At 43.7% G+C, this 19,127-nt stretch overlaps 1 protein-coding gene across 1 annotated transcript in view; it reads left to right on the top strand.

Annotated features, from left to right (window-relative positions):
- Positions 1–19,127, top strand: part of LOC100433112 (contactin-associated protein-like 4) — an 83,603-nt gene that overhangs the window by 18,693 nt on the left and 45,783 nt on the right. The window contains exon 6 of the mRNA XM_054550166.2: positions 2,374–2,530. Within this exon, the coding sequence (XP_054406141.1) occupies positions 2,374–2,530 (157 nt within the window). The remainder of the gene's footprint in view (positions 1–2,373; positions 2,531–19,127) is intronic.

Genomic DNA, 19,127 nt, shown 5'->3' with positions numbered 1-19,127 from the left:
CCCCACAGGCTCCTCCATGGTGTCCCCATGCAGTTGGCTCAGCTCCCAGCTCCCTGGTGTGGCTGAGCTCAATGCAAATCGCACAGGTGACCGTGGAGGCAGGTGAGCCCCACAGTGCACCCGGCCGAGTGCAGGAGGACAGGCAGGTATATGAGAAGCCAGAGCGGGGAGCGTTCCTGCCAGAAGAAGATCTGGGGGTGCTCTTAAGGGCAATGGCACAGAAGCAGGTTCTGGAAGGTGAAGGGGAGGCCCCGGGGGAGCCCCAGAAGAGGAGAACTGTGGGGGAGGTCTGGGATGGGGAGTCCAGCAAAGCCACTGGGAGGAAAGAGCAGAGATGAGGAGGTGGAGCAGGGACTTGGAAGTGGCCTGGGCAGGGGTCCTTGAATAGGCAGGTAAGGACCTGGGGCTTTATGTGATGGAGGCCAGTGCCTGGTGCCCGTGGGTTTGGATGGATATGGCTCAGTCCCCAGCCTCACGTGGTTGAGGGAATTGTCACCAAGGCTACCCTGGGGGGGCTCAATGCAGCTGGAGGACCAGAAAAGCATCCAAGGGAGGTCCCTGGGGTCCGAGCATCCAGGGTGCCCACATGATGATCCCAGTGGAGACAGGGCGGGAAGAAAGGGGACTTGGGAAGTGAGGTCCAGGTGGGGCTGCAGGTCGAGATGTTCAGGTCACAAGGCGAAGGAGGCAGTGGGGGCGCCAGCAGGTCCCTGTGATGGGTCTGGGAGGAGTGCGAAGAATACAGAAATGCACATTGACAGGCTGGGGCCAGCCCTGCAGGGAAGGCCTTGGATGTGAGGTTCAGGCCCTGAGGTTGGGAGGGAAATCCCGGCCGGGACTGGGTCAGGAGCCGGTGGGGTGCGTTTCCTGGTTCAGTAGAATGGTTCCTATTTCTCTTATTTTCTTTTCTGCTCTCTTATTTTATTAATTATTTCTTCTACCTTCCCAAAATCTCTGGAATGCTTAAAAACTCACAAATGCAACTGAAAGCACTTGATATCATTATAACCATTTGATAATTAGTGTTGTTAAATGAGAAATTTAGATAGTAAAAACACAATTATAAGTTGGAATACAATAATGTCCTCCCTCTGATTTTTGAAAGCATAATGGTGAAGTAATTAAAATTTTAAAGTGTTATTATCAAAAATATCTATTAAATATTTTAAACGCCTCCTGCCTCCCAGTGGTGAGTTTTCAGCTTATTTGGAAAAATTCATCTTCATGGGTGGTGCTCACAGCACTCATCCCAGCACCTCTGGGAGTCGCTGGCCAGGGAGGCGACTGCTTTTGAGCCAAGGACTGCTTTGCTGGGTTCTGACTCCACCAGGGGTCATGAGGCACCACGGGGCTGGGACGTGCTCTGGGTCCTCGTGGGACCCTTGGTGTCACTCACAGGAAATGGCCAAGAGCCTCGGGAGCAGCTGCCTCCTGCCTGGCTCTCTGGGGTGGGGTCCCTCTTCCTGGGTCGGGGTATGCTGGACTCCACCTCTCCCTTCTCGGCCATCTTCTCCTAAGTGCTGCGGGCATTCCTTGCCCGGGTCTGTTGTTCTGCAGCATTCTGGAGAAGTCCAGGTCCGACGTGGGATCCAGGATCCCTCTCATTCTGCAGCGTTCTGGAGAAGTCCAGCTCCGACGTGGGATCTCAGGCAGGATGCAGAGGCTCCTGTTTATTCCTGACAGGGCACTGGGGTCGCTGGTTTCCCAACAGGGTATTTGTGTCAGGCAGGTGGAGGGTTTGCCCCTCCCGTTTGCAGCTCTGCAGGTGAACAGGCACCTTCTCAGAACAGAATAGGAAGTGCAACTCAGCCCCAAACAACCCCCAGGCCACAGCAGGGTGCACCCCACCTGGGAGTCACAGGATGCTGGGGTCAGACTTGCAGCCAGGGCTGCTCAGTAATAACCCAGGGGGCCGACTGAGGGCTCGGAGGAATGTGCTGCCTTCGTTCTGTTTCTAATGCAACAGGCCTTTCAGGATCTCAAACAGACGTTAACTTTAGCTTCCAAATCACTTTTTGATTGCTTGTTCATTTGTTTATTTTGATGGCAACTCACTTCTTAATGTGGTTCCTGAAGAAATTTCACAACTTTGCTGTTCCAAATTATGTACTACTGTGACGAAAGGATGTTAGGTATCATTTTCTAACAAAATACATGGTCCAGTGATGAGTTAAGAAATACAATGTAATCAAATAGATCAGTTAGAATTCCTAAAGAAGCAATATTCTGTTACGGTGTTAAGAATAAAACCATTTTAAAGCAGAGTTTCTCTTTGCTCTGTGGGTTTCTTAATGAGCTGGGAGATGAGGGGTCCCTGGGGATGGTGGGCAGTGGGGCCAGGCAGGTGTCACCTTTCTCCGATTTGTCTTTCAGATGGAACCGTGCTGAGCTGGTGGGCTGGAAGAGCCAACGAGACCCACACTTACTGGGGAGGATCTGTTCCCGGTGCCCACCAGTGTGCCTGTGGGTTAGCGAGGGACTGTCTCGATCCTCAGTACGGCTGCAACTGTGACGCCGACCGGGACGAATGGTGAGTTGCATGTGATTTCCTCCATAAGATGTGTGTTTGTTCTTGCTTGAAGCGTTTGAAGCGTAGGACGAACGTAGGTTCCATCGCGTCCTTGCGAGTTAGAGACGTGCGTGTACGGTGATGAACTATGATACAAGTGATCAGAAGCCTAAACATTAAGGTCAATGAATTGCTGGTTTCCTTTCTTTCTTATCTTGGTTTGTTGTTTTTCATTTTTAACCTTTTCATTATGAACAAGGCCAAATCTATGCAAAAGTGGAGATGATAGTACTAATGAACCCCCACGTGCCCATCGCCCAACCTCAACAGCCATCGTCCATGGCCAGCTTTTGGCTGTAGATACACCCACCTCATCACCCCATCCCAATGATTGTGGAGAAAACCCACGTCACATCATTACATCTGTCAACACTTTGTTGTTTTGTTGTGAAAAATTCATCACAAATCATGCACATTTTATTTCTTCAATAAGATAGCCTCATTAAAGGATTAAAAGGTTTAAATTCAGCCTAATTTAGCTCATTTAAGTAATCTCATGTGAACAGGACATATTTTCTAAACCAATTTCTAAAGTATGGCCTCCAACACTCTCAACTACCAACGGGTCCACAGTCACCCAGGTGTTGGGGGTGACACGTCCTCAGTGTCCATCATCACCCAGGTGTTGAGGTGACACATCCTCGGTGTCACCAATGAAAGGCGTAGTGTGTGCTTTCACAGCAAAGGCTCTGAGAAGTCCTGCAGAAAGACTGCTGGACCCACGGGAGCAGTCCCACGTGATCTGATGAAGCTGCTAGTCAGACTTACGGATGTTTACATGAAAAGCATCTCTCAGTGTGGCCCGCACTCTGGAAATACAGAACATCAAGGGCTTAAAAATGATCATCAAAATGGCTAAACAAGGGAATTGCCTCACGTGTATAGACAATATGTGAAATCAGAAAGCTTATTATATTTGAGAATAATACAGGAATCCCCGTTGATTTTATGTTTTTATTTATAAGACAATATTTATTAAGTGAGAATGTTTTCAAATCTCAAGATTCATATTTTAATGTTTATCACCAGTAAAAATTTCATATAGCTCAAATGCTTCAGATACTATATTTTTATTGCACTTTTAATATGGGCCATGAACACCAAAATCACTTTAAAAAATACAATTTGGTCAATATGATTTATTTGGCTACAGAATGTCTACATGCTTAGGAATCAGTTCATTCAGAAATGATCTCACAGTTGTAACTGCAAGGTTTTCATTTGCTCACCTGGCATGAACAAAAGCTAGAACACATCGGTTTAAGAATATTCTGAGAGAATTTGAAAGATCTGCGGAAATGGGCGTGTCAGAAACGGCGGCAGTGAAGGCCCCAGGCAGGGGTTAGCAAACTCTGGCCTGTGAGCCAAATCCTGCCTGCAGCCTGATCTTCCAGAGTTCTCCTGGGACTCAGCCACATCCTTCCGTTCACGTTTTACCCACGGCTGCTCTCAGTCCCATGGCTGGGTTGAGTGATTGAGACAGGGACCCTGTGGTCTGAAAGCCTGAAATTCTTACCGTCCGGCCCTTTGCAGAAAACAGTGCTGATCTACCGATCTACCCTGGAGAACACAGTGCTGGAGCCAAGTCCCTGAGACTGGGAAGGGATGGGAGACCCAGACTGGAACACAGGCTGGAATCGGGCGACTTCCCAAGGACCCATCTCCTGACCATGGTCCCCAGGACAGGCAGAGGGCACTGGGTAGGGAGGCCCCGGCCTGCTGAAAAGGTCAGGCTTGTGGGCAGGGATGCAGCTGCAGGGCTAAATGCCGCAGGAGCAATTTAGATTTCTGGAATCCTGTAGCCTAGGAGCCAGGTGGACGCACCCTCTCCAAGGAGGCCCGGCCAGGGTGGTGGCCAGGCAAGGGTCAGAGGGGGCCCAGGATGGTCAGTAGACCCAGAGGAGGTAAGGAAAAAGGGCGACCCATGACTGTCCTGCTGGACTTGCAAGCAGAAAGGGTCAGCATGGGGACCCGGAGGCTGCAGTGGGGGGGTCCTGAGCCCTTGTCCAGTCTTGGACCCAGGATCAAGTGACACAGGAAGGGACTTGTGATGCCCAGCAAGCATGAGCCACCCCCACCCCAACCAGGGAGGCACCTGGTGTCCTCTCAGCAACGGCAGAGTGGTTCGTTACCTGCCTTGAAGTCACCTCTGGAATTTTGCAGCTGGATCTCCAGGCTCAACCTGTCTCAAGATTAGCCCTGGAACTTTGAAGGCAGCACACAGCCAGATGCCAGCAGTCAGATAAATGCATGGGGGTACACGGCCGGAAAGGGAGGGACACGGAGGCTATTTTAAGGTTAAGGAAAAGCCTTTAGCACTTTGCCTCAAGGTTATATCTTGACACCCAAGAGAAAGAAAAAGACAGTTTAAAATGCATTTTGAAGTTCAGCTGCCTTGTTACACATCCTTCCACAGGACTTGGAGTGGACTTGCAGGGAGGCCTGCCCTGAGCTCAGAGCCGGCAGGGTCTGGTACCCTTTCGCATAGACACACCCCGCAGAGGCAGTAAATGGCAACCGAGGTTGCCCAGCCTGCAAGGGGAGGGCCCCGTCAGCCCCTCAGGAATGGAGCCAGATGCTCCTCTGCCGTAGCCTCACCCAGCAGCACGCCAAGAGGGAGGGTGTCGGGAATGGTAGCAGAGGAGGGAGCTGGTGAATCCGCTGCAGACCCCAGGGCTGACGCAGGAGCCATGGGTCAGCCGAGTAAGGATCGCTCGGCTGTGACGCTGAAGTCAGCTGCAGGGCAGAGTAGATGCAACCTGGCCACAAGTGCACCCGGGCAGTGTGAAGGACGGACTGCGGCAGACATGGCCAGGGATGCCCAGACGCCCCGTGCACGCCAGGGACAGCCTCGACCCAGCAATCCACAGCGTGCGAGGGACGGACTGGCGTACACAGGGATTCTCCACTGTCACACAGTGTGTCTGCTAGTATGACACTGGTCAAAATTAAAGATCAAAAACTTGTAAAATGACTCAGAGGTGTGTGGTGTGTGTGGAGGCGTCGGTGCAAAGAAACAATCAAATGACCAAGTAGCGTCCAGAGACAAGCGCACGGTGCTGTGGGCAGCACCAGGGAGTGTGGAAAGTTTGCTCTTTTTAATAAATGGAGCCGGGTCAACTAAATATCCACATGCAAGGAGTAAACCTTAACATTTACTTCCCAGCACATAAAGATCAATTCCAGTTGGATTTCAGATCAAATACGAAAGGCAAAACCATAACAATTCCAGAGGAAAGCACCGGAGAGCATCCCCTGATCCAGAGCTCCAGGGGTTCTAATTCCATCTTGTAATTCCAAGCGTGTTCCGTCTCCTCTCCCTCCTCCCTTCCTCTCAACCTCCGTCTCTCTCTCACTCTATTTCAATACAGACACATAAATATCTGTGTCCTGAATCATTCCAGAGTCCACTGCAGACATGATGCTCCTTTAACCTCAGATATTTCGTCCTGTATTTCCCAAAAGCAAAGCTGTTTTCTTACATAACCGCAGTCCAAAAATCAAAATCAGGAAATTCATATTGATCCAGTGCTATTACATAACCCATAATTTGTATTTACATTTCTCTAATTACCCCCATAATGTCCCATTACTGGTGATGTTAATTTGACAATTTGGTTCAGGTGACGTCTGCCAGATTCCCTACTATGAATGATCGTTTTTGCATTTGTGATCAACGGTATCTTGTGCGGGGATGCAGGAAACCATGTTCATACTCTTATGCCTCAGATTTCCGCCCACTTACTTTAGCATCCATTAATTAATCTTGCTGCATCAATTATTATTGATTGTTGCTCCGATGGTGGTTTTATTCAGTGTCACTGTTCCTTGCGTGCATGTTTCTCAGTTGACATTCTAACTGTTGGGGTCTTTCTCCCTCTTCATAACGTGTCCTCTCTCCTGTCCTGACGTCATCTGGGGCTGCAGCTGTCCCAGGCAAGGCAGGTTTCAGCCGTGTCCTCCTGCCAGGCCCCATCCTCCTCTAAGCACTTTCTTACACTTTACCCCAACGGGTTCCAAGGGCATCCTGCTCTAAGCTCATCCTTCCTGGAGAAGACTTTTTTCATACTCCTTTGGTGCATTTTCTGTTAAATTTAGCCCTAAACAATTGTATCTCCCGTTCTGGTGTTGTAAACTGAGTTATCATTCTATCTTCTAACTGGTTATTATTTAGTTTAATTAAGTCCCAGCTATTTATCTTTGTTTTTATTGCATTTGCTTTTGGGTTCTTGGTCATGAAATCTTTGCCTAAGCCAATGTCTAGAATGGTTTTTCTGATGTTATCTTCTAGAATTTTTATAGTTTTAGGTCTCACATTTAAGTTCTTGATTATTTGTGTATGTGAAAGTATGGTCTCATCATATCCTGTTCCACTGAACTTTTTCTTCTTGCCTATTTGGTGAGACGCTGTCTTTAGGGCTGAGGCACTTAAAAGGTATAGATGTGAATGTCACGCGTGTAGATACCATGTATGCCTCAATAAAGACACTGATCACGTGCCTGTGTGTATTTACGGAATCACATCAAGAAAGTGTCTGTTCATAATTATCATCCAGAATGATTTATGAGAAATGGATGTTAACATTCATCAAAGGTTTTTTCAGCATTTATGCAAGTAATCAAATGATTTTTCTCCTTAGATATCTTAATTCGATACAACATATTAATGATTTCCTAATATTGAAACTGGAATAGATCACTGGTCATGTTGTGTCATTTCTTTGTGTGGAATTATATTCTTCATGCACCGATAATACAACTAGAAGGTTTGTGTCAACGTTTGCAGGTGGCCAGTCTATGCATTCCTTTTTTTTCCCCGTCTTTATCAGATTTAAGTGTCAAGGTCACACTTGCTTCATAGAATTGGGATGTTTTCCTTCATTTCAGGCTCTGGAAGAATTTTTCTTTTTTTGGAGCATTAGATTTTTGAAGTTTTGCTAGACTTTCTCTGTGAATCCACCTTGACCAGGGACTTCTGTGGCACATTTTCTTGATATGTTTCTGTTTTTTTCCTACAGAATTGAATATACTAAACTACATAAACCCAGGGGAATCAATTTCATTAAATTTAATTTTCCTAGTAAATTATCTTTTCACTAGTAACAAGATAAATTCAGGGCCAGGTGCAGTGGCTCACGCCTGTAATCCCAGCACATTGGGAGGTCAAGGTGGGCAGATCACCTGAGGTCAGGAGTTTGAGACCAGCCTGGCCAACGTGGTGAAAATCATCTCTAATAAAAACAAAATATATACAAAAATTAGCCAGGCGTGGTAGTGCATGCCTGTAATCCCAGCTACTCAGGAGGCTGAGGCAGGAGAATCGCTTGAACCCAGGAGCCAAGGTTGCAGTGAGCTGAGATCACGCCATTGCACTCCAGACTGGGTGACAAGAGTGAAACTCTATTTCAAAATAAATAAAGAAATTAATTAATTTAAAAAATTAAAAAAGAATATAAATTCATTCCTATAGAGGTAAATTCATTCCTATAGAGGTCTGAAAAGTAGTTTATTTTTTATGGTTTTTCCCTTTTAATAGTAGTTTTCCGTTTTTAAAAAATTTTACTATTTTGTATATGTGTGCTTTCTGCCTTTTTTCTTGATTAAACTATCTGGAGTTGTCCAGATATATGATCTATTTGTCTTTATAGTATGTTATTATTTTAAAAGTATTTTGATTTACTATTTAGATGTATTTTTTATTCTTCACCTTATTAATTTTTACATTTTAAAAATTTTCTTCTTTATGCTTTTTTTTATTCTCTTTGTTCCGTATACCAGTCTTTATGGTGCCAAGTAAATATACTTGTGTTCATTCTTTACTTCTGGTTGGTAAAAATATTTCAGAGTTCAGGTTTTCCTCTGTTCATCAATTTCAATGCATTAAATAATCTGAAATGCATTGCTTTATTTACCAGTATTTTAGTACTTCTATAATTTTTATGTGTATTTCCCTTTTTATGGCAAATTTTTAAAATAGCTTTGAAATTTTCAAGTTAAAGGACCTTTTTTAAAAAGGTTGCTAATATTTTCAGTTTTATCAGTTTTTTTGTTTTGTTTTGTTTTTTTCTTGTTACATGAGTAAGTTCTTTAGTGGTGATTTGTGAGATTTTGGTGCACCCATCACCCAAGCAGTATACAGTGAACCCTATTTGTAGTCTTTTTTTTTTTTTTTTTTTTGAGACGTAGTCTGCTCTGTCACCAGGCTGGAGTGCAGTGGCATGATCTCAACTCACTGCAAGCTCTGTCTCCTGGGTTCAACCGATTCTTCTGCCTCAGCCTCCCAAGTAGCTGGAACTACAGGTGCATGCCACCACACCCAGCTAATTTTTTGTATTTTTAGTAGAGATGGGGTTTCACTATGTTGGCCAGGATGGTCTCAATCTCTTGACCTCATGATTCACCTGCCTCGGCCTCCCAAAGTGCTGAGACTACAGGCATGAGCCACCACACCCAGCCCGACTTGTAGTCTTTCATCCCTCACCCCCTTCCCACCCTTTCCCCCAAGTCCCCAAAGTCCATTGTATCATTCTTATGCTTTTGCATCCTCATAGCTTAGCTGTCACTTACACGTGAGAACATACGATGTTTGGTTTTCCATTCCTGAGTTACTTCACTTGGAATAATAGTCTCCAATCCCATGCAGGTTGCTGTGAATGCTATTACTTCATTCCTTTTTATGGCTGAGTAGTATTCCATCATATATATATATATACATATATATATATATACCACAGTTACCTTATCCACTTGTTGATTGACAGGCACTTGGGTTGCTTCCACATTTTTGCAGTTGCGAATTGTGCTGCTATAAACGTGTGTGCAAGTAGCTTTTTTGAATAATGACTTATTTTCCTTTGGATAGATACCCTGTAGTGGGATTGCTGGATCAAATGGCAGTTCTAGTTTTAGTTCTTTAAGGAATCTCCACACTGTTTTCCATAGAGAGTGTACTAGTTTACATTCCCACCAGCAGTGTAGAAGTGTTCCCTTTTCACCACATCCATGCCAACATCTGTTATTTTTTAATTTTTTTGTTATGGCCATTCTCGAGGGAGTAAGGTGGTATCACATTGTGGTTTTGATTTGCATTTCCCTGATCATTAATGATGTTGAGCATTTTTTCATATGTTTGTTTGCCATTTGTATATCTTCTTTTGAGAATTGTCTATTCATGTCCTTAGCCCACTTTCCGATGGGATTGTTCACTTTTTTCTTGCTAATTTGTTTGAGTCCATTGTAGGTTCTGGATTAGTTCTTTGTCAGATGTATAGATTGTGGAGATTTTCTCCCACTCTGTGGGTTGTCTTTTTACTCTGCTGACTGTTCCTTTTGCCATTCACACGCTCTTTAGTTTAATTAAGTCCCAGCAATTTACTTTATTTTTATTGCATTTGCTTTTTGGTTCTTGGTCATGAAATCTTTGCCTAAGCCAATGTCTAGAAGGGTTTTTCCGATGTTATCTTCAGAATTTTTATAGTTTCAGGTCTTAGATTTAAGTCCTTGATCCATCTTGAGTTGATTTTTATATAAGGTGGAAGATGAGGATCCAGTTTCATTTTCTACTTGTGGCTAGCCAGTTATCCCAGCACTGTTTGTTCAATAGGGTGTCATTTCCCCACTTTAAGTTTTTGTTTGATTTGTCAAAAATCAGTTGGTTATAAGTATTTGGGTTGATTTCTTAGTTCTCTATTGAGTTCCATTGGTCTATGTGCCTATTTTTATACTATGTGCTTTGGTGAATATAGCCTTATAAGCATAGTTTGAAATCAGGTAATGTGATGCCTCCAGATTTGTTCTTTTTGCTTAGTATTGCGTTGGCTATGCAGGCTCCTTTTTGGTTCCATATGAATTTTAGGATTTTTTTTCTAGTTCTGTGAAGAATGATGGTGGTATTTTGATGGGAATTGCATTTAATTTGTAGATTGCTTTGGGAAGTATGGTCATTTTCACAATATTGATTCTACCCATCCATGAGCATGGGATGTGTTTCCATTTATTTGTGTCATCTATGATTTCTTTCAGCAATGTTTCGTAGTTTTCTTCGTAGAGGACTTTCACCTCCTTGGTTAGGTGTATTCCTAAGTATTTTATTTACTTATTTCTTTATTGCTATTGTGAAAGTGGTTGAGGTCTTGATTTGAGTCTCAGCTTGGTCGCTGTTGCTGTATAGCAGAGCTACTGACTTGTGTACATTAATTTTGAATTCTGAAACTGCTGAATTCATTTATCAGCTCTAGGAGCTTTTTGGAAGAGTCTTTAGGGTTTTCTAGATACACAATCATATCATCAACAAACAGCAACAGTTTGACTTCCTTTTTACCAATTTGGATGCCCTTTATTTCTTTCTCTTGTCTGATTGTTCTGGCTAGGACTTCCAGTACCAATAGAAGTGGTGAAAGTGGGCATCCTTGTCTTGTTCCAGTTCTCAGAGAAAATGCTTTCAACTTTTCCTCATTCAGTATTATCTTGGCTGTGGGTTTGTAATAGATGGCTTTATCTTGAGGTATGTCCTTTGTATGCTGATTTTGCTGAGAGTTTTAATCATAAAGGGATAATAGATTTTGTCAAGTGCTTTTTCTATGTCTATTGAGATGATCATGTGATTTTTGTTTTTAATTCTGTTAATGTGGTGTATCACATATATTGACTTGTGTATTTTAAACCATCCTTGCATCTCTGGTATGAAACCCACTTGATCACGATGGATCATCTTTTAGATATGCTGTTAGATTTGGCTAGCTAGTATGTTGTTAAGGATTTTTGCATCTGTGTTCATCAGGGATATTGGTCTGTAGTTTTCTTTCTTTGTTATGTCCTGTCTTGGTTTTGGTATTAGGGTGATACTGGCTTCACAGGATGATTTAGGGAGGATTTCCTCTTTCTCTAACTTGTGGAATAATGTCAATAGAATTGGTACCAATTCTTTGAATGTCTGGTAAAATTCAGCTGTGAATGCATCTGTTCCTGGACTTTTTTGTTGGTAATTTTTTTAGTACCATTTCAATCTTGCTGCTTGTTATTGGTCTTTTCAGGGTTTCTCATTCTTCCTGATTTAAGCTAGGAGGGTTGTATCCTTCCGGGAATTTATCCATCTCCTCTAGGTTTTCTAGTTTATGTGCATAAAGGTGTTCACAGTAGCCTTGAATGCTCTTTTGTATTTCTGTGATGTCGGTTGTAATATCTTCCATTTTGTTTCTAATTGAGCTTCTTTGGATTTTCTCTCTTCTTTTGGTTAATCTTGCTAATGGTTTATCAATTTTATTTATCTTTTCAAAGAACTAGCTTTTTCTTTCATTTATCTTTTTTTGTTTCAATTTTATTTAATTCTGCTCTGATTTTGGTTATTTCCTTTCTTCTGTTGGTTGGGTTTGGTTTGTTCTTGTTTCTCTATTTCCTTGAGGTGTAACCTTGGATTGCCTATTTATTTGTGTTCTTTCAGACCTTTTCATGTAGGTATTCGTGGCTATGAACTTTCCTTTTAGCACCACCTTTGCTGTATCCCAGAAGTTTTGATAAGTTGTGTCACTATTGTCATTCAGTTCAAAGAATTTTTTAATTTCCATCGATTTCATTGTTGACCCAATGATCATTCAGAAGCAAGTTTCTTAATTTCCATGTATTTGCATGGTTTTGAAGGTTCCTTTTGGAGTTGATTTCCAGTCTTATTCCCCTGTGGTCTAAAGTACTTCATATAAATTGATTTTCTTAAATTTATTGAGACTTGTTTTGTGTCCTATCATATGGTCTATCTTGGAGAAAGTTCCATGTGCTGATGAATAGAATGTCTATTCTGCAGTTGTTGGGGAGAGTGTTCTATAAATATCTGTTAAGTCCATTTGTTCCAAGGTATTGTTTAAATTCATTGTTTCTTTGTTGACTTTTTGTCTTGATGACCTGTCTAGTGCTGTCAAGGAGTATGGAAGTCTCCCACTATTATAGTGTTGGTATCTATCTCATTTCTTAGGTCTAGTAGTAATTGTTTTATAAATTTGAGAGCTCCAGTGTTAGGTGGACATATATTTAGGATTGTGATATTTTCCTATTGGACAGGGCCTTTTATCATTATATAATGTTCCTCTTTGTCTTTTTTAACTGCTCTTGCTTTAAAGTTTGTTTTGTCTCATATAAGAATAGCTACTCCTGCTTACTATTGGTGTTCATTTGCATAGAATGTCTTTTTCCACCTCTTTACCTTAAGTTTATGTGAGTCATTATGTGTTAGGTGAGTCTCTTGAAGGCAGCAGATACTTGATTGGTGAATTCTTACCCATTCTGCAATTCTGTACCTTTTAAGTGGAGCATTTAGGCCATATACATTCAACGTTAGTATTGAGATGTGAGGTACTATTCCATTCATCATGCTATTTGTTGCCTGTATACCTTGATTTTTTAAATTATATTTTTGTTTTATAGGTCCTATGAAATTTATGTTTTAAAGAGGTTCTGTTTTGATGTGTTTCTAGAGTTTGTTTCAAGATTTAGAGCTCCTTTTAGCAGTTCTTTTAGTGCTGTCTTGGTAGTGGTGAATTGTCTCAGCATTTGTTTGTCTGAAAAAGACTGTATCTTTCCTTCATTTGTGAAGCTTAGTTTCACTGGATACAAAATTCTTTGCTGATAATTGTTTTGCTTAAGGAGGCTGAAAATAGGGCCCCAATCCCTTCTAGTTTATAGAGTTTCTGCAGAGAAATCTGCTGTTAATCTGATAGGTTTTCCTTTATAGGTTACCTGGTGCTTTTGCCCCATAGCTTTTAAGATTCTTTCCTTCATCTTGACTTTAGATAACCTGATGACAATGTAGCTAGGCAATTATCTTTTTGTGAATAATTTCCCAGGTGTTCTTTGAGCTTCTTGTACCTGGAGGTCTAGGTCTCTAGCAAGGCTGGAGAAGTTTTCCTTGATTATTCCCCCAAATATGTTTTCCAAACTTTTAGATTTGCCTTCTTCCTCAGGAATGCCAGTTATTCTTAGGTTTGGGCATTTAACATAATCCCAAACTTCTTGGAGGCTTTGTTCATTTTTTTAAAATTAATTTTTCCTTGTCTTTGTTGGATTGGGTTAATTTAGAAACCTTGTCTTTGAGCTCTGAGTTCTTTATTCTGCTTGTTCAATTCTATTGCTGAGACTTTCCAGACATTTTGCATTTCTCTAAGTGTGTCCTTTATTTCCTGAAGTTGCGATCATTTTTTTATTTATGCTATATTTCACTGAAGATTTCTCCCCTCATTTCTCATATCATTTTTTGATTTCCCTGAATTGGACTTTACTTTTCTCTGTTGCCTCCTTGATTACCTTAATAATTGACCTTCTGAATTGTTTTTCAGGTAAATCAGGGATTTATTCTTGATTTGGATCCATTGCTGGTGAGCTAGTGTGATTTTTTTGGGAGTGGTTAAGGAACCTTGTTCTGTCATATTATCAGAATTGTTTTCCTGGTTCCTTCTTATTTGGGGAGGCTAGGTCAGAGGGAAGGTCTGGGGTTCAAGGCTGCTGTTCAGATTCTTTGGCCCACGGGGTATTTCCTTGATGTAGTAATCTCCCCCTCTTCCTATGGATGTGGCTTCCTGAGAGCCGAGCTGTAGTGATTGTTTTCTCTCTTCTGGATCTAGCCACCCAGCAAGTCCACCAGGCTCCAGGCTGGTACTGGGGGTTGTCTGCTCAGACAATGTGAACCATTTTCAGGTCTCTCAGCCATGGATACCCCACCTGCGCTGGTGGAGTTGGCAGGGGGCTGAAATGGACTCTGAAGGTCTTTAGTTTTGGTTAACGCACTATTTTCGTGCTGGTTGGCCTCCTGCCAGAAGGTGGCACTTTCCAGAGAGCATCAGCTGTGGTAGTACAGGAAGGATCTGGTGGTGGGTGGGGCCCTAGAACTCCCAAGAGTATATGCCCTTTGTCTTCAGCTACCAGGGTGGGTAGAGAAGGACATCAGGTGGAGGTGGGAGTAGGCGTGTCTGAGCTCAGACTCTCCTTGGGCAGGTCTTGCTGCGGCTGCTGTGGAGGATGGGGGTCAGGTTCCCAGGTCAATGGAGTTATGCTCCTAGGAGGATTATGTCTGCCTCTGCTGTGTCATGCAGGTTGTCAGGGAAGTGGAGAAAAGCTGGCAGTCAGAGGCCTCACCCAGCTTCCACACAACCGAAAGGGTCAGTCTCACTCCTACCGTGCCCCCACTCGCCAAGAGCACTGAGTCTGTTTCCAGGCAGTGGGCGAGCAGGGCTGAGAATTTGCCCCAGGCTGCCTGCTTCCCAGCTGTGAAAGCAGGTAGGGCGTCATGATTCCCCACTGTGTTCCAGGCACTGGGCGAGCAGGGCTGAGAACTTGCCCCAGGCTGCCTGCCTCCCAGCTGTAAAAGCAGGTGGGGCTTCATGCTTCCCCACCCTGTGGAGTCTGCACACCAGATTCATGCCCTCCCCCAAGTTCTGACCAGGAGACTTCTCAATCAGTTCAAATTGTTACAAAGTTCAGCTGGAGATTTCCTTCTTCCTGTGGTGTTTTCCCAGTGCCTCTGGCAGCCCTCCCCAAGGACCCCTGCGAGACCAGGCAGAAATGGCTTCCCAGGGGACCCAGAGAGCCCATGGGGCTTTTCTCGCTGCTTCCTCTACCCCTGTATTTCACTCAGCTCTCTAAATTGACTCAGCTCCAGATAGGTCAAATCCTTCTCCCATGAGCTAGATCTTCAGGTTCCCTAGTGAGGGTGTGTGTTTGGGGGTGAATGATCCCCCTTTCCTTCTTTCACACTTGGGCACTCAGTATTTGGGGTGTCTCCTGGGTCCTGCAGGAGCAATCCGCTTCCTTCAGAGATTCTGTGGGTTCTCTCGGCTTTCCTGATGTATTCCTGCAGTAGTTCTGTGTTTTATCACATTTTGATGAGAGTGTGTTATTTATATTTCTCTCTCTGTGGTGAACTAATCGTCAGGTGTGTGGACATTCCATGAGATTCAGGGGAGGCTGTATTGTTTATTGGGTGTAGCTTTTGATATATTCTCATAATCCATTGATTATGTTATTGAGTCCTTCTATATCTCTACTTATTTTTTGTCTCTTTTTATATTAAATTCTCCTATTATCAGTGTGTTTCCATCCCTGACACCTCTCATTTCCTGTAGATTTTGCTTCCTAAAGAGCCTTGGTCTGCCATTTGTGTGAAGGTACTGACACAGCTCTGCCTCCACGTTAGGCTGTGACTCCAGCATCCAGGAGGGGAGTAGAGTGTGTCCTTGTCACCCCCGCATAAGGGCTGTGACTGCTGTGACAATCTGACCACCACCTGCTCACAGTCCACCCTCTGCATCCACTGGTAGATGAAAAATATCAGAGAAAAAGACAATAAAAACAACAATACAACAGGGCTGGGCATGGTGGCTCACATCTGTAATCCCAGCACTTTGGGAGGCCAACATGGGCAGATCACCTGAGGTCAGGAGTTCGAGACCAGCCTGACCAACATGGAGAAACCCCATCTCTACTAAAAATACAAAATTAGCCGGGCGTGGTGGTGCACACCTGTAATCCCAGCTATTCAGGAGGCTGAGGCAGGAGAATCGCTTGAACCCAGCAGGTGGAGGTTGCAGTGAGCCAAGACCGCGCCATTGCACTCCAGCCTGGGCAACAAGAGCAAAACTCCATCTCAAAACAAAACATAACAAAAAACAAAAAACAATACAACAATAGCAATGCAAATAAAAAAGCAATACACTATAACAGCTATTCACATGCATTTACATCACATTGAACGTCATGAGTGATCCATGGACAATCTAGATGGCGAGATGGGCGCAGGTTGCAGCAAATGCTACATTCTTACCAGGGACTTGGGCGTCTGCTGGCTTTGCTGCCCTATACTCCTGGTCCAAGCCTGGCACCCAGGGGTGCTCTTTCTGTTGTCTGTTGGTGGCAGGCCTCTGTCCTCTCACCACACCCTTTCGGAATCACTCTGTCTTTGGTATATAGAGTGTGCTGTTGTGTCTTGCTTTGGGTGGTCAAATTTAAAACCTTTTGACTTTTAAAAGGTGAGTTGAGCCCATTAGCATTTATTATTAAAACTCATATGTCTGGGTTCAGCACCATCATATTATTCTATGGAATAGTTACTATGCAAATTATTGTGTTTGCTGTTTCTTTCTTACATGGTGTATATTTCTCTGGTCTTTAAAAAATTTTGGTATTTAAGGAGTGTTGCTTTCTACCTTTATAGTTATTTCTTTTAAAATGACTTTATTCTACTGCTCTTTTATCTAATCCATTGCTATTTGGCTCATAGGTTTTAATTTTTCCTTCATCGCTGAGCCCTCAGTGCTGCTCAGCCCCATCTCCTTCTCCTGCCTCCTCCCTGTTGCACCCTCTCTGTTCTGCCAGAATAAAACTAACCACGCCCACAGGCATCCCACTGACACCAGCCATCCACGTGGCCAGCTCTGTGTCACTTTTAGGTCCACAATTAAACATCCTCCATTCTCACAGGTATTAGTTCTGCTGGAGTTTCTCAGTCATCTCCCGGTTGGCTGCTGTTCCTGCTCCAGTAGATTCTTCAAAGGCAGAGCAGATGCCTCTGGGTTTAGAATCCCTGCAGCTCTGGGGAGCACCCGCCTCGTCCTGTGACCTGGCATCCAAAGGGAGGTGACTGGATGTGAAGCCCTTGGTTCATGTTTCCTTCACCCTTTTGAAAATGATCTTCTACTGTTACCTTGATGTATGTTATTTTTGAGAAATGTGAGGCCCTTGTACATTATTTCACCTTTTTGACCTGAAACACTGGTCATTTTTTCCTTATGTGTTTTTTTGTTTGTTTTTTGAGACGGAGTCTCACTCTGCTGCCCAGGCTGGAGTGCAATGGTGTGATCTCGGCTCACTGCAAGCTCTGCCTCCCGAGTTCACATCATTCTCCTGCTCAGCCTCCTGAGTAGCTGGGACTACAGGCGCCCACCACCATGCCCAGCTAATTTTTTGTGTTTTTAGTAGAGATGGGGTTTCACCACATTAGCCAGGATGGTCTCCATCTCCTGACCTTGTGATCTGCATAGCTCAGCCTCCCAAAGCGCTGGGATTACAGGCATGAGCCACCGTGCCTGGCCCTTTCCTTGTGTTTTAAGTCTAACACTTCTACTAGGATAAACCGCAGAGTTGATTGTTCCAGGTCACGTTCCTCTGTGTGTGCAGCTCTCGTCTTCCTTTGCTTTCAGAAAGACTTGTTGGGTTATAGTTTTAAATATTAGTTCTGTTTTATTTTTCCTTTATCTCCAGTCACATATAAATTGGGTTTTCTTTGTCTTTCTTCTATTTCCACTACTTTCTGGTCCATATTAATTTTTTATTTATCTGATTTTCCTTCTTTGAGTTGTTCATTTTTGTTTTTATCCAATGACCTTTATTACATTTTTATCTGAATCTGTTCTCTCTTGGGCGTGTTATAACTATTCCTCATTTTCTATGGTTTTGTGGTTTTCTTGGGTTTATTTTGCAATTTCTGCTCTCTTGCTTTCTTTCTTCCAGATGGGTGGTCCATGTTTCTTCTTAGTTTGTGAATTTTGGATTCATAGTACCTTGTCATACCTTCTCGTGCTTATTTAAAGACATTTAAGTCCGTTTGGAAGATTTTGTTGCAGTTTTCTTCACTCATTGCTGGCGTCCCAGGGAGATTTCCACCCAAGGTGGTTTTCACTCTGTTTTGTTTTACGTTTATGAAGACTGTGCCTTTGCATCTCTGTGGACAGGGCTGGTTGTGGAAGATAGTTGACATCGTCCTGGGTCACAGGCACCGCTCCAGTCAGCATGGTCCTTGCGTGGAGTCCTGTGTGAGGGGAAGGGTTTTGTGGCCATCATTAGTTTTACACAGTTTCCTTTTCCTGGTGGGATCCTAGAGTTTCTCTCTAACATCCCTTCCATTATACCACATGGTTTCCAAAGGGCACTTTCCTTTCCATCCTCTCTCCTCCAAAGTCTTATCTTGGCAAAGCCACCTTCTTGAGCATGTGAGTGTGCCCAGCCCCTTCCTGTAGCCAGTGCCCCAACCTGTGTACCGTTTTCCAGTATTTTCACCCTCAAGTGGACTTTCTTTCTGGCAGTGATTTTAGATCAGTTCTAGGTTCACTGTTCGTACTTTCCCTTTTCTCTTTCATGTGCATTCTCCCCAAGCTGCCCTGTCTCTGCCGAGGTCTGCAGCAGGGCCTGGGCCTGATTCCCTGGCTGCACCGTCCATGTGTGCATAGCAGCCGTGCTGGGCTCCTCTCCCGGCTTTGCGGGTCGTGTGGCTCTGGGGCTGTTCTCTCCCCTTTTGTTCTGTTTCTGTCTTGGAGGCCTTGGGAGTTTCCCCGTTTTGCCGGCGCTGTTGCCACAGCATCCCCAGCTGCAACTGACGCTTGACATTGGTTTCATTGGCTATGTTGATGCTTCAGAAAAACCTGGGGAATTCACAGTTTTACAGCACTGAGTCTTCCAACTCTTGAATATTCCCTCACTAATCTTTGTATAGCACTCAGTGTAGAGGTCTCACGTGCCTTCATTAGTTTTACTCCTGGGGGTTGTGTTTTGGATGCTACTGTGAGCTGAGCTGCTTTGCACTTCA

Source organism: Pongo abelii, chromosome 11 (genome assembly GCF_028885655.2).
Source record: "Pongo abelii isolate AG06213 chromosome 11, NHGRI_mPonAbe1-v2.0_pri, whole genome shotgun sequence".
NCBI classification, from domain to species: domain Eukaryota; kingdom Metazoa; phylum Chordata; class Mammalia; order Primates; family Hominidae; genus Pongo; species Pongo abelii.
This window is presented reverse-complemented; position numbering and strand designations above follow the sequence as displayed.